Source organism: Arvicola amphibius, chromosome 1 (genome assembly GCF_903992535.2).
Source record: "Arvicola amphibius chromosome 1, mArvAmp1.2, whole genome shotgun sequence".
NCBI lineage: Eukaryota > Metazoa > Chordata > Mammalia > Rodentia > Cricetidae > Arvicola > Arvicola amphibius.
The window spans coordinates 11,303,361-11,318,748 of NC_052047.1; the positions used below are offsets into that span (position 1 = coordinate 11,303,361).

Here is a 15,388-nt window from a genome sequence, read left to right on the forward strand (position 1 = left end):
ATTATCTAAATAAGGCTTACTATTCATACCATGCAGTCTCCCAGCTTCCTTCTTCACTGCATATTTTGCAGGAAGTTAGACAGTTAAAATGTAAAAATGAAGTCAGGCAGTGGTAGCAAATGCTTTTAATCCTAACACACAGGAGGCAGAGACAGGTAAATCTCTGTGAGTTTGAGGCCAGCCTGGTCTACAGAGCTAGTTCTAGGACAGTCAAGACTACACAATTTGGAAACCCCCTGTTTCCAGGAAAAGCAAAACACAAAAATGGGAATATAGCACAATCGATAAAAAAAACCCAGAGACAGAAATCGGGGTTTAACCTGAAGGTCATTAAAGCAAAACAACCAGCCATTGGCTCTTACCTCTACCTCAGTCCAAAATGGCGATCCTGCCTCCAGGAATCTCAGAATGAGACTGTGACTGAGAGCTGTCTGCTCCCGTCTTATATTCCTCTCTAGGGCTGGGATTAAGGTGTGCACCACTACCACTGGTTTCTAGCAAACTAGTATGGCTACTGGGATTGAAGGTGTGTGTCCCCACTGCCTGGTTTGTAAGGCTGACCAGTGGGGCTATTTTACTCTGATCTTCAGGCAAGCTTTATTTTTTAAAATACAAATAAAATATCACTACACAAAACAAAACAAAGACCCAACAAACAAACAAAAAATGAAAATGAAGGGAGGAGGAGGAGGAAGGGTGGACATGGTTACTGTTCAACATGCAAATGTATGGAAACGTCACAATGATACTCGTTAATATGTACAGCCAATAGGTACTAATAATTATGACAAAAAAAGAAATAAAAGAAACATGCAAAAACAATTCCAATACAGTTGAAAGTGCCTCGTGCACTTGAGGCAAAACAGCTGTGGTTGTTTGAAAGAAAACAGCCCCCAAAGAGAGTGGCACTACTAGGATGCTTGGCCTTGTTGGAGCAGATGTGGTCTTGTTGGAGGAAGTGTGTCATTGTGGAGGCGGGCTTTGCAGTCTCGTATATGCTCAAGCTGTGTCCAATGAGTCAGACCACTTCCTGTTGCCTGTGAGTGAAGATGTGAGGCCTCTCAGCTACCTCTCTAGCACTATGTCCGCCTGCATGCTCCCTTGCTTCCCACCATGACAATAACAGGCTAAATCTCTGAACTGTAAGTGAATCATCCCAATTAAATGTTTCCTTTATAAGAGTTGCCATGGTCATGGTGTCTCTTCACAGCAATAGAAAACCTAACTAAGATAGCAGGGTAAGAGTGCAGATAGCGTTGCATTAGGAAGGAGTTTGAGCTAGAACGTAAGAGTTCTCGATCCCTGATCCGTGTTCTTTCACACATCAGTAACTTCAGAATACTGGGGAAAGTTGTTAGCTGTTTATTTAGACTACTGTGTCATTTCATTGATGAGAGAGCTTGTTATGAAAGCTAAGAACTTTTATGAAAGCTAAGTTGATGACCTCCTGTGATAGATTTGTATGCATGGGTCACATTTCCCATTTCACATTATAGGACTCCATAAAAACATCATACTCGTTATTAGAAGTGTGTGTGTGTGTGTGTGTGTGTGTGTCTGTGTCTGTGTGTGTCTGTGTGATACGCATGTACATATATGCACCATGGCCCATGTATGGCAGAGGACAACTTTTGGAATAAGTTCTCTCCTATCATGTGAGTCCCTGGAATTAAAACTACATTTCCAGGCTTGGAAGAATGTGTGTTTACCCACTGAAGTCATTTTACCAGGCCAAATACTTAAGCATCGTAAAGACTAATTATGTACCCACTTGTGCCTATTATTAGCCAGTTCTCTCATCTACTTCAAATTCACATGCTTTCTGTTAAGTTTCCCTGATGGCTGGGAGTGAAGGGAGACCAGTGGGCAGGGAGAGGAAGAAATGTGTGTTGCCCACCTGCCTTTGCTGTTAGTGCCACCCTGAGAGGCAGGCATGGCCTCTGCAGAAAGCTGTGTGCAACACCACAGAGGCATCGGCTTCAGACAGGTGGGGTCCTCTTCCTAGAAATCTGAATTCTTCCTTATGCTTGTCTTCTGAGTTCCTAGGGTACCAATACCAGACAGGTGGTACCCTCCTCCCAAATTTATGATTTCAATTAAGCCCAACTTCTTTGCCATGGAGTCCTCACCTCTGGAGGTGTTTGGTATATTACCCTTTGTCTTCTATTTGTTTTTTTTTCCTGTTTTCCAAAAGTATGGATGCAATTATCTCTAATAAAGTCTCTCTGTTAAAAAACCTAGCGTTGTTTGTGTTTTTTTTTTTTTTCTGACTGGACTCTAACTAGTGTGTCAATAACAAATGAGTCAAATTTGTACTCATCATTTAATAAGAATTTCCTAAAATAACCTTTCTAATACCCATCTGGGGTCCAGGATTCCCATTTCTGTGGGCTTCTCTTACAGTAAAAGTGAACCTCTTATAAACACAAGTTTAGAAAGCCTGGCACCATAACGGTACTTAGAGAACACTATGGGGCTGTTGTGTAATTAATTGAGTTGCTATTTGGTCCTTGGTTCTTGGGACAAATCATCACTTCCCTTTGGTAACTGAGTCTCTTATTCACGTTATTCTTCTGATACTAACAAGATAACTAAGAACAGGAAGTAGTAGGATCAGAAAGGCTTTGAGTCACATGACATAGTCATCTCAACCTCTGAGGAAAGCCTATAGGCTGAGCTCAATCACATGGACAATGACTCAACCAATCACATTTGAGTAACAAACGCCGCATGTGGGTGGTGATCGCTCAACAGTGTGCCAATAGGGTAGAAGATTTCTAGTGGGGCCTCTCAGATCCCTCTGTGTGTCTTATCATTTGGCTGGCCATGATTCACTTCCTTCATAACAAAACTGTCATTGAGAGGACTGCCCTTCTGGAGTTCAGGGTGACTTTTAGTGAGCTTCTGAACCTGAATGGCAGGGAGAACACTGGATTTGTAGGCCACTGGTTAGAGACATGTGTGGCCTGGGAGCGTCTGAGCTTGTGACTGAGTTGAAGGGAGGTGACCGAGGTTTTCATACTACCTCTGAGCAGAGGCACAATTATCGTGTGAGGACCTGATTTTTACACAGACTTTTAGGACGTCAGCCAATTATATTGAACCTAAATATTCACTCAGCACTTCCTCTAAATGGCTTACCAAACTTCCCAACTTCCCATACCAAAAATCATGGTTCTGAGTGGTTTTTAACCTACAGAAGAAGTATACGATGACTCAAGACTCTAATATTGATGAAAATGACTGATTCAATTAGGTGGTTGCTGAGGGCAAAGTTCTCTAAAGCGATACAGCTGTAAATGCAAGATGTTATGTGGCAGATCATATTCTAACTTTCCCTGGAAATGCACAGTCCACATCAGAATGCACACCTCTTTCCCTGTCTCTGGCCTTCTCGAGATGCTTTACGATAGGCGAGATGCTAGGAGCAGCAACTTGGCTCACACATCTGTAATCAGTGGTAAAGGCAAGAAGAAGATAAGGTCACCTGTATAATAGGCCTGCGAGATCTCCTTCATCTGCCGGCTTGTCCTGGTGGTTAAGATTTCAATCAAGGCATCTTCATCAGTCCCAGTGCCCTAGCAAGGAAAAAAATCTAAATTTTAGAACACTTAAAAAACTTATTTTCGTGCTTTTCAGACTTAATATCTTATTTTGTACAGATGAAAGAGCAGCTCTGAGTAAATCAATGTAAGATCTCGTATTGCTCTTCAGTGGTTTTCTGACTTTTCCTTGCATCTTAGAATTAAAACAAAAACTCATCTGGAGTAAACCCACTCAAGTGTTTCGAGAACGTGCCCTACACCAGTGTGAAAAGAAGTCAAATGATTCTACATAGAGGAAGACGCCTGTGTCAGGTTCCGCCTACTAAGCCCACGTAGCTCTCCGTATAGAAAGGGCTCCACAGCAATTGTGATTGCCTTCATCCTTGCACTTCAGGGCAGGGCTGGTCAGCATGTCCCAGCCTTCTCAACCACAGAAGTTTCCCAATAGCCAGTAAACGTGTGTCATGGGCCTTGCTCGCTTGGAGCCCAGTTACCTCTAAGCCTTGTCTATATCAAGGTCGCTGACTCACACTCTAAGTTGTTTGCAGTGGGACTAGATCAGATAAAGGCAGTGAAATTTACAAAAAGAGATCAGTTCTGGCCAGGGTGCCTGCCACCAAAATCATTCATACAGCTAAATTCTGACGAAGGTAAAATATGCAGAATAACTGTAGGCAAGTACTAGGAGCGTCCTTACAGAGAAGCTATAACCTTCTTTATCCTTTCCTTCCTTCCTTCCTTCCTTCCTTCCTTCCTTCCTTCCTTCCTTCCTTCCTTCCTTCCTTCCTCCCTCCCTCCCTCCCTTCCTTCCTTTTTTAATAGTTGACTATGGTTGCCAACTTTAGCCAAGCCGCATCCAGGGGCTGAGATGGGAGAGCCCCAGACCAAAGGGTTTTGATAATGGTACTGTCACCATTCACAGTTCACAATCCTTACTGTTGATGTCCTCTTAACCAAAGAGGACATTTTCCAATACAGGTCAGTGAATCTGGCCAAAAGAGTCACAACTGCTAAGCTCTCCCCACGCGGAAGCCATTGACAGACAATGCTCATGTCTCACTTCAGGACTGTCTGCTGCAACAGGTGCTCTTTGCTAACGGTCTCCAACGGTCACACCTTTGGGTCGGCCCTAGAGTTCATGACAAAGACTTGTCGCCCCTGGTAACTGATGGAGCAGATGTGGGTGAGGTACCAGAGCTGGACTGTTCCTGCTCAGCATGGACCTCCTCTCCTACGCCATTGCTGCTCTTGCTTGACTAGAGTTGCAGGACCCACAGAAAAATAAATGACTTTTGAAGTTGCCTAAAGAAGGTGAGACAGTCCTTAGGGGTTCCTGCTTCATGAAAGAGTCTGCCAGAGATTCTGCAGGACACAGAAGAAAGTGACTGACAAATTGCCAGTATAGGTGGAACTGTCTTTGACATTTTCTGCTTCATGGAAAAGTCTGCTGGATACTATGGGCCTGTAGGCTGAAGATGGATGCTCCAATGACAGAAGGACTTTGGATGACTGTCCAGGCAGCGAGATGTCTCTGTCAATTCTAGAGTTTTGGAAGTTGCTTACAATGCACTTCTTGTTAACTTAGGTAATATTATATCCTTCTGGGGTCTTTGATGGGGTTGAAGAATAGATATAGTTCTCCTTAGTTATGATAAAAGATAAGTAAATATAAATATTGTAACTGTAATTCTTGCTTGATACCTGTTTTGTTATATGTAATTTTACTATGTTAAAGTTAAAACCTTCCTTTTTACTTAAACATAAAAGGGAAAATGGTGTGAGAAGTCCTTCTGTCTATGTGTTGCTTTTATTGGTTAATAAAGAAGCTGCTTTCGGCCAGTCGCTTAACAGAGTAAAGCCAGGCTGAAAGAGATACATAGAGAGAGTAGGCAGAGTCAGGGGATGCCAGGTAGCCGCCAGAAGGGAAAGATGTGAGCTGCGAGCTGGAACCTTGCCAGCAGTTCACAAGCTTCATGGTAAAATATAAAATAACAGAAATGGGTTAATTTAAGATATAAGAGTAAGCCATAAATATGCTTAAGCAATAGGCCAAGCAGTGATTTAATTAATACAGTTTCTGTGTGGTTATTTCTGTTCTGGACAGCAGGGAATGAACAAGCAGCCTCACCCAACAGACAATAACAATAAAATCAAGTAAATCATCTCAGCAGAGAAGGAATCCAGAGGGAACACCACGGACACAGACTCCCAAGCAAGGATGCTGGCAATGCTCAATGAGCAGAGAAAAGGCCAGCGAAGCAAGCTCCATAGAATGAGGAGAAGAGGAGAAGTGTGGTGGTCAGTTTTATGTGGTGACTCGATCAGGCTACAGTTCCTGGTTATCCAGACAGATGCTAATCTGTGTGCTGCTGTTGAGGTATTTTATGAATAAAGTCCATTATCAATTGTTTTTAAGTGGGATGCACTTCAGACACTCTGCATTCGGACTGGGCCCGATTCATTCTGCTAACAGCCCTTAAGGGCAAGCCAAGGCTTCCTTGTAGAAGGGGCTGTTCCCATAGGCAGTAGCTTCAGAGACTGCTGAGGGATCCGGCCTTCCCTGACCACCTGCCCTGCAGAGTCTAGTCCTTACGTCCAAACTCACAAGGTATACCCAGTGCCTTACAGAAAATTTCTTAATATAAATGTCTGCCTAATGGCTCTGTTTTTCCGGGGAATGCTGGCTGATAGGGCTTTTGAAAGAATCGCAGACAGACAAGATGCAGGCTTGGGTGATGAACGTAATAAGAAGTCTGGGTTTTAAGTGTTCACTGGAGATTTGGGGTGATGAATGACATCGCCTTGCTTTAAAACATCTTTATAAAAGCAATTTTGCCCGTCCCATAGAGAGTAGTTTCAAACGGGCAGAAATGGAGCTGAAGATACCTTCTTAGGGTACTGATACAGTATAACCAAGAGGTGCAGGTGGCCACAGCAGAGTGGAAGCCGTGGATGGAGACAGCTGGTTGCAGCTGACTTTAGACCAGAGCTCATGTGGATGTGATGAAAGGCTGGGGTTCTGAAGGGTCAAGGAAAGCAAGGGGCCAACAATACAAATCATAGGGTCTAAGTGATGGGTGAATGATGGTACTTATGTTCTATGAAAGAAAAAAAGTCAATGAATATTTAGTTCTAAGAAAAGAAAGAAAGAAAGAAAGAAAGAAAGGAAGGAAGGAAGGAAGGAAGGAAGGAAGGAAGGAAAGAAAAGAAAAGAAAAGAAAAGAAAAGAAAAGAAAAGAAAAGAAAAGAAAAGCAAAGCAAAGCAAAGCAACTCTCCTCACAGCCCATGGACATTTGGGCTCTGGATTGCACAGAGCTCCCAATAATTACCCCATCCCTTAAAGAGCACAATCATAAATGGCATCCAAGCCCACTAAGTCTCAGGCGTTCCCTAATTATTATGTCAGTGAAATCCACAGAGCATCAGTTTGTTTAGAGCTTGTACCTTCATGGATTTCTTCAGTTGCTTTGCATCGAACAGGGCTGGTGCAGTCACAAGAGCCACCATGACGTGCTCAAAGTGGCCAGAGAGGTCACCCTTCAAGTCATCTTTCAGCTCCTAAAATAAAAACCCCAAGGAGGAAATCATGAAATATATTCTTTTCTCTTTCTCAACAGCCACCTAGGGAAAGGGAAACGCAAGTATAAAAATCAAGCGGCAGCATGCCCTCCATAGGGAACTGCAGGAATGCTGAGAATATCTCGAGGGGCATTAATCTTCATTTTATGATGTCTCCACCATGTCCTGCCTTACACAGACATTTGCAAAGCCCAAAGGAAGCTTGGCAAGTGCACCGGAGTTTGGGACTGCACATTAAAATACTGTTCCTCTACATCACACATAGTACACATGTACCAAACGACCACACCAAACCACGCATATGCATGATTAAAATAATAACTGATAGCTAGGAAAATAGAATGAATGCATCTTCTAGGTCCTTGGTGCTCTTCAAGGGAGGGTAAGGGAGGCAGGGAGAGGGCTCTCTCTGGTAAACTATTCCTGAGTACCTTGCTTCTTAGAGACACCACTGGGCTCCACAAAGAAAGGGGAGGACAGTGGCTGGTAAGTCTCCTTTAATGGATCCTGGGGCATTCCATGCAGGACTCTAGCTAGTGTCCTTTGGCACTGCATCCACATATTACATAAGAGTCTGCCCCCCTCCCCCACACACACCTAAGGGCAGGAGTGTGGCTCCTATTTTCAATATTCAAAGGAAAGACATGGAACAGTTTGATTTTCAGGCCTGGCAGCCAGCAGCCTCTCGGACAGTTCTGATGATAAAGCTGCCCTCCACAGACACAGTGGGGTCGTGAGATGGAGCCAAGGACCACCCGATCTGCTGTAACTACAGTGGAGTTTTTTTTTTTTTTTTTTTCTCTTCGAATGCTGAATTCTGAGCCAGGTGGTGGTGCACACCTTTAATCCCAACACTTGGGAAGCAGAGGTAGGCGGATCTCTGTGAGTTCAAGGCCAGCCTGGTCTACAAGAGCTAGTTCCAGGACAGGCTCTAAAGCTACAGAGAAACCCTGTCTCGAAAAACAAACAACAAACAAATAAAAAAATAAACAAACAAATAAATAAATGCTGAATGCTGATATCACCTGTCCTCAAGCTAACGGCAAAGAAATCTCACCCCACGAGCTCTCATTCCATCACCCAATGAGAAATGGTTGTTGCCCTTCACCACCGTTGATTCTTCCTTCACAATTTTACAGAGTTCTGGAAGGCCAGTGAGCCATCTGGGTTACTGATCTATATGTTAGGGGTTTTTGCCCAGATGCTGACAATTCATTCATTTGAATACATGATCAAGGGTGCCTAATCAATGCTAGACATAGCCGCAAAGTAATGCTTATGCCTAAGATACTTACCCTAACAGGAAAATAAAAGTATTCAAGATGAAATTCAATTTTACTGTATAGTATATTAGTGTGTGATAAAGGATGTCTGAGAAAGGAGCTTTAATGCCTGGGGGGACTGGAGATCATTCTCGGGTGATGTCTCTGATAGTTAACAGCCTGACTGCTCTGTTTTACTCCTTCTCTTCCATAATCCATGACCCACAGCATCCCAAACAGTCTTTCCATCTTCTTTGTAATTCTGGGGATGCAACATAGAGCCTCAGAAGTACCAGGCAAGCATTCTGCCGTTAAGCTAAACCTCCAGGTCCCCAAGTAATCTTTTAAGACTAAACATTGGGTTATATTATCCCCCTGCTTACATACTTCCAATGGCTCCCAATTGTAGAATAAAACCGAGACTGTGCACCAACTCTTAAAGATAAAACCGAGCCGAGTGGCACGCAGTAGTCTTAGCACTGGGTAGGAAAGATGCTGAGGTGGGAGGATTATTTTAATACAAGTGCTCGGGACCAGACTGGCAACATGTAAAATCCCATCTAAAAACCCATAAAGACAAACAGTCAGGCACAGTGACACACGTCTATATATACACAGCACCGATTGTCCTCGCGGCCAGCTAGGCAGCAGCATCCTGCTGGCACTGCTTCCTCACCCCGTCACGGGAGCCAGGCACCAGTTACTCTCCATCACGTCATCCCCTTTTTATCTTTATCACACTTGCCAATGACTGAACTTCTTACGTTTCCAATAGGATGCTAGCTCTACAAGAGAAGGGACAAGCTGCCTCTCCTACTGTCCGACAGAGACAAGACTACTCAACAAATAGATGACAAACCAATTGTGTGGCAGTCCTGTTCCTTTTTTTTTTTTTTTTTTCTTTCTGAGACAGTGTTTTTCTGTAGAGCTTTGGGAGCCTGTATTGGAACTCTCTGTGTAGACCAGCCTGACTTTGCACTCACAGAGATCTGACCGCCTCTGCCTCTTGAGTTCTGGGATTAAAGGCTGGCAGTCTTGTTCTTAGGTATTTATTTTTGGATACTTAGTTGGTTTCCATCTGTTGAATTTACTGAGCCTGTGCTTACATAACTATTTTAAAATTAAAATAGAAACTAAAATTATCTAAGGCAGTCTTTGCCAGACAGCTGTTCTGGTAGCTCTTTGTGGGAGGGCTATCCTCAATCCTGTATGATATTTAACAGTATCTCTAACATCTGGAACCACCCTCTACTCCAAGTCTGGTGTGGGGTCATCAGAATGTCTCTAATCAGGCTGGGGATGTGTCTCAGGTGGGAGAGTATTTGTCTTGCACTCACAAAGACCGGAATTTGATTCCCCGGTATCACAAAACCCGGGCCTAGTGACTCCCGGCTATAATTCCAACACTTGACAATTCAACAATGGAGGATCAGAAGTTCAAGACAATCTCCATCTACTTGTAAGTTCCAGGCTGGTCTGGGCTACATGAGACCATGTCTCAAAAAAAAAAAAAAAAAAAAAAAAAAGAAAAAGGAAAAGAAAAACTAAATCTCCCTTTTAGGCCAAGTATCCTGTAGGGAGGGGATACACCGATGGCTTGGGACCATTTCTGCAACCCTTCCATACAGTTCCTCATGTTTGGTGATCCTCAACCCTAAAATTATTTTCATTTCTACTTCACAACTGTAATGTAAATAAGTTGTGAGCAGGATATCTGCTATGTGACCCCTGGGAAAGGCTCATTTGACCCTAAAGGGGTCAAAACCCACAGTTTGAGAACCACTGCTCTAAGGCGACGTTTTTCATTCCACAGTGAAGACACAGACGCCCCAAAGCCACTGAGAAGGTGAAATGCAAAACCAAGACCGAGAGTGCTGGTTCTCGAGTGGACGCGCACGGCATCTTCTGCCACACTCAGTCTGAACCCAAAGATCTGCGAGTGCCCCACAGAGGAAGACCCGAGACGCGGTGACTGTCTTCAGGGCGGTACCTGTTCATACGTTGCTTGATACTCCTTGGCAATCAGCTGCCGCTGCGCATTGGACCGCTCTGTCAGAATGCTGATGAGGGTTTTCTCGTCAGTTCCTAAGTGAGACCAAAATCATTTATCAGCTGAGGGATCTCCATATCAGTATGTAACCAAGTGCTTACAGTAAGGCATTTTAAATTTCAGTATACAGCTTCTTACCGGGCTAGAATCTGTGTGTTTGCCTGGGTTTTGCTTTTGTTTGTCTGTTTGTTGTTGTTTTGTTTTTGGAAAAGAAGTTAACTATTTGGGCGATTTGGGAGATGGAAAAACAAAAACCTGCCATTGCTGTCTAGTCCTCTTGTGCACGCAGAGAGGAGCACGAAGAACCTCCTGCTTCACCCTCAGGAGGCTGAGTGACTCTCAGGGAATTTCAGCTCTCTCTCCATAGCTGGAATGAGATCTTCTATCCTCTCAAGGGCACAGACACAAGATTGAAACATTTATTGAGAACCTGATATCTATAGGTGCCTTTTTACTTCTTGTCACAGTGAGAGTTATAGGGTCCCCATACCGTGGACAGACAAAGCCGTCCTAAAGATGACATTAACACTCAGAGAGCCTATTTCATTTGCCAAAGTCACATGGCTTCTAAGTAATGCAACAATCTCTCATCCCCAAACACGGATTTTTGCTGTGGTTTCAATATTAAATGTGCCCCCTTCACACCTGTGTTGAATATGTTGTTCCCCAGCTGTCATTTTAGAAAATGATAGACATCTCAGGGGGTGGGACCTAGAGGATATAGGTCATTAGGGACATTCCTTTAAAGGTTTCTTCTCTCTCTCTCTCTCTCTCTCTCTCTCTCTCTCTCTCTCTCTCTCTCTCTCTCTCTCTCGTCAGCCTTGAGGTAAGGAGGTAAATAGTCTGACATATGATGGTTTTACCACAAGTCCAGAATCAATTGAGGCAAGTACCACAGACTGAACCCTTTGGAAACCACAAACCAAAATCTACCTTACTGATCATGGGTCATTTACCACAGTAATACGAAATCTGGTTCACACCTTCATGGTGCATTTTACATGCATGTGTTTGTAAGGTCAGATCAGGCCAGAACTGAGACCAGCTTGTCTAAGAATGTCCTCAACATGACTAATTTTCAGTAGAGTATTATGACAACTGTGGGAATTCATGTCTACGTTATTGGCTGGCGAAGACTGTGCTGGGATGGGAAGTGCTGAGGGGCTTGCAGGCCTTGGGTGTGCACAACTACAATGATGGGAAGATCAACTGGGCGAGGCGAGGTTTCTCTGTGCTGAGGTAACACCCGTACACTGTATCTACGCAGCCTGTGACTGCACTACACAGTCTATACCTGTGGAGAGGGGAAAGAACCTGTGTGCTTGGCTGCCTGTTGGCCTCCCAGTGTGCTTGCCGTTGATCTTGTGTTTTCTACAGAATCAGATTGCAGCATACTTGATATGTGAGTCTGGTAGCCAGCTTAGACCTGAACAGTATCGATACCAATGCCCAGTGGGACACCCGTATCTGTGTCTCTCCATACCACAGCGTGTCCTCATGCTGGGCTTCATCTCTGGCTTGTTTTTACTCTGCTCTTTCATCAATGTCAGGACTATGGATAGAGCTATCCAAAAAAGAAAAAAGAAAACAAACAAACCAACAAATCTTTAGGAACTGGGGCTGGGGATGGAGTGCTTGTTTTACTTGAGGAAGGCCATAAGCCAGGAATGGGAACTCACACCTGCAATGCCAACACTCGGGAGGTAGATACAGGAGGATTGGAAGTTCATGGCCATTCTTCCATACAGAGTGAGTTCCGGGCCAACCTGGGACACATGCCACCTTGACTCTAAATATATTCTGGGAACTATTCTCTGTTCTTTCTTTTTCTACTCCCTACACTGCAGCGCTCCTCTCTACAAGTCCTCTGTCCTCTGTTACCCTGCCCTTATTCTTTACTTCTAGATAATTTATATGCTTTCCTAATCTCTGTGTGTGCGGATATTCACAGAGGCCAGAAGAGGATGTCAGCTCAGCTTAGGAGGGGTTGAGAGGAGGAAAGAAAAGTAATTACATATTAATAAAATGCATGAAAATTTTCAAAAGGAACAAACACTAAAATATTAACCAAAAAGTTTGAAAGATAAGTGAAAAAAATATTTTCATTAAAAAATAGTCTTGTATAAGAGAAGATAATGCTGTGTTGGGACCAATTGGAGTCCTGGCCTTCAGGTGTTCTTCCCTGCTAGAGCCTTCTGATTGGAGTTACTAAAAGCTGTGCCTTACCTAGAGGATCAGAGGATGGAGTTTTCACCTGTTGGCCATTGACTGCTGGGTATTTAAGCCTCCATGGTGCTATTAAAGAAGGGCTTTGTACCAGCGATTAGATGTCCATGTGTCTGTCTGTCTGTGTGTTTCCTCAACCTCCAGCCCCTTGCCCGAAGCTCGTGAACTCTATTGTAGCACATAGAGCACAGATGGGGGCGCAGTGCACAGCAATGCTGACATAAACTCTTAAAAACGTATTTCACAGAATTATACAGGTTGTCCTTAAAGCCACACTGAAAGAGGAAGAGCCTCCCACAAGCCAACGGACAAACAAAGAGCAAAAACAATCCCCCAACATGAGCAGCCACTGTAACGTTGGAGCAGCTGTAACAAGGGTACAAACAGAAGAGCAGGGAACTCATAGCCAAGCAGGGTCTCTGTGAGTTTGAGCCTAGCCTGGTCTACAGAGAGAGTTCCAGGCCAGCAAGATCCACACAGAGAAACCCTGTCTCAAAAAAGAAAAGGAAACAAAACAAGACAAACAAAAGGTACAGTAGGCATGAATCCTAGGGAAAATATTACTAAGCTTGATTTTTGCTAAAATATAAAACTGGATAAAATGTTTTGGTTTTGGCCATCTCATGGCTGGAGATTTTATTTACAAAAGGTTGTATACAGAAACCAGTGACCATTAAGCAACAAAGCCTCTCTTGGCACCCCTGGAGAAGACGGTACGACTTCATGGCATGGTACTTGGAACCCCTGGAGAAGATAGTGTGATGTCAAAGGGCTAAACCATGTGAAGAAGCCATACACGAAAGAGGAAACAAAAAGAAAAACTGATGCTTGGCTTTATCAGTATCTAAAGAGAGGGGCGGGGGGAATTCCTACAGCTTCAGACCTAGTCAGTGGGAAAAACGGCATGGTACTTGTGCAGCCTGTGTAAGGAGCATGGATCAAGAGAAAGTCTTATGCATTGTGGAAGGAGTTCTATGTCTTATTATTCTTACTGAGTGCTCGATGCGGGGACACCACAGCATGCACATGGAGATTAACCAATTTTATGGAGTCGGTCCTTTCCTTCCACTGTGGGGATCGAACTCAGGACGTTGAGTTTGTATAACAAATACTTTACTCTCTAACCTACCTCACCAGCCCCAAGAGTAATCTTTATAACCATTTTGGAGAACAAATTGGCAATATTTCTAGCTAATTTAAAAGTGAGTATTCTGGTAATTTCCACCCAGAAATCACAACTCTTGTCATATCCTGGAGAAATACTAGCCAATGCGCACATCGGAGTTAAAGCAGGGACATTCACCAAGGACTTTCACGCCGTAATAGAAAAGAATTATAGGCAATTTGAATGTTTCATCAACATTCCCAGTTTATGATGTAATATACAATAGACTACTATGCAGTTAAAATTAATGACTTAGAGCTAAACATATCAACATGAATAAATCTCAAAAACATTATGTTAAGAGGTAAAAGCAAATGGCAACGGAATGTATAGCTCACTTCCCCAGTTTGCCCGGTGGAAAGTATAAAAGACGGTACGCACATACGTACGGATCTGTGGTATCGAAGGCCCACAAGCAGAAAGCCTAATTTAGGAAGATGATTTTCTCTAGGTAATGGGGTAAAACAAAGCCCAGGAAGAATGGCCAGGGACTGTGTCTATGATTTGTGGTTATGGCGGTGATAACTGTTGGAAGGAGCTGGGGTGGTGTTCGATTTTAATTCCGTCAACATTTCAAATGCTTTCTTTACTAAAGCTCGCTGCCCGTGCTCTTCTCATCACTCCACACTTTAAAATGTCCGCTGACAAATTCTCTCACTCAGGATTCAAATGGGGCCAGCTGGCTTCTTAGACGGGAACTTTCCTGGCTTGCACTGACAAAGGGCTTACAAAACTTCACTCACCGATTCCTTTGATTGCTTTCCGGATAGCTTCAGCATCCACTGCTGGGCTAAAGCCTGGGTAATCTCTTATGGTTCCTCGGGGTCCAACCTAGAGAGAAAGTCCCACCAGTTCAAAACCTTTACTTATGTTACATTTAAATATACTCCACTAAATGTTCATCTCAAGTGGTCATTATTGCAGTTATCTACAAGTGTTTATGTTTTTTAAAATGCCACTGTCCCCAGAGGCCCAGGGTATGACTAAATAATTGTTCTTTGTCAACAGGAAAGCCAGAGCCTGAACTCAGCCCAGAGGCAGCGTGCTCAGAGATATTGTCCTGGCACAGCCAGGGGAGGATCCCAGCGGTTTGTGTTTGCATATTTATTTAAGTGCCTGGAGCAAATGCTTTTGGAGTTGTAGAGGTCCATGGCAGAAGCTTCTGGTCCTCTGAAAGAGCAGCAAACGCTCTTAACTGCCGAGCCATCTCTCCAGCTCTCCTGTGAGTCTGTGGCAGCCTGGCTTCTTGTGTTCCTGGCACGGGGCAACAGTTTCCCTTCCCTAGACACACAGGCAACATGGCTTCTGCTACATGTAGGAAGAACCCCACCACCACCACCAGGAGTCTGCTCTTTCTTTTATGTAACAAGCTGCACACATGAAACATCGCTTCTCTAGGGCAATGAGTTGTTTCAACACCCGTGACCCTGTGGAGTACAGGCTTTAAGGTACCTGTATACAAACAACAAGAACGCTTCCACTGTCTTATCCACTGTTTTTTCCCAGCGAGGATTCTCAGTTTGTGCCTCATCACACCTCGCACAGAAGCAGATGTGGTTG

At 43.8% G+C, this 15,388-nt stretch overlaps 1 protein-coding gene across 1 annotated transcript in view; it reads right to left on the minus strand.

Annotated features, from left to right (window-relative positions):
- Nucleotides 1-15,388, minus strand: part of Anxa3 (annexin A3) — a 52,952-nt gene that overhangs the window by 18,454 nt on the left and 19,110 nt on the right. Inside the window, exons 3-6 of the mRNA XM_038340367.1 lie at nucleotides 14,572-14,659; nucleotides 10,378-10,472; nucleotides 6,991-7,104; nucleotides 3,488-3,578 (exon numbers count right to left, since the gene is read on the minus strand). Coding sequence (XP_038196295.1) covers nucleotides 3,488-3,578; nucleotides 6,991-7,104; nucleotides 10,378-10,472; nucleotides 14,572-14,659 — 388 coding nt within the window. The remainder of the gene's footprint in view (nucleotides 1-3,487; nucleotides 3,579-6,990; nucleotides 7,105-10,377; nucleotides 10,473-14,571; nucleotides 14,660-15,388) is intronic.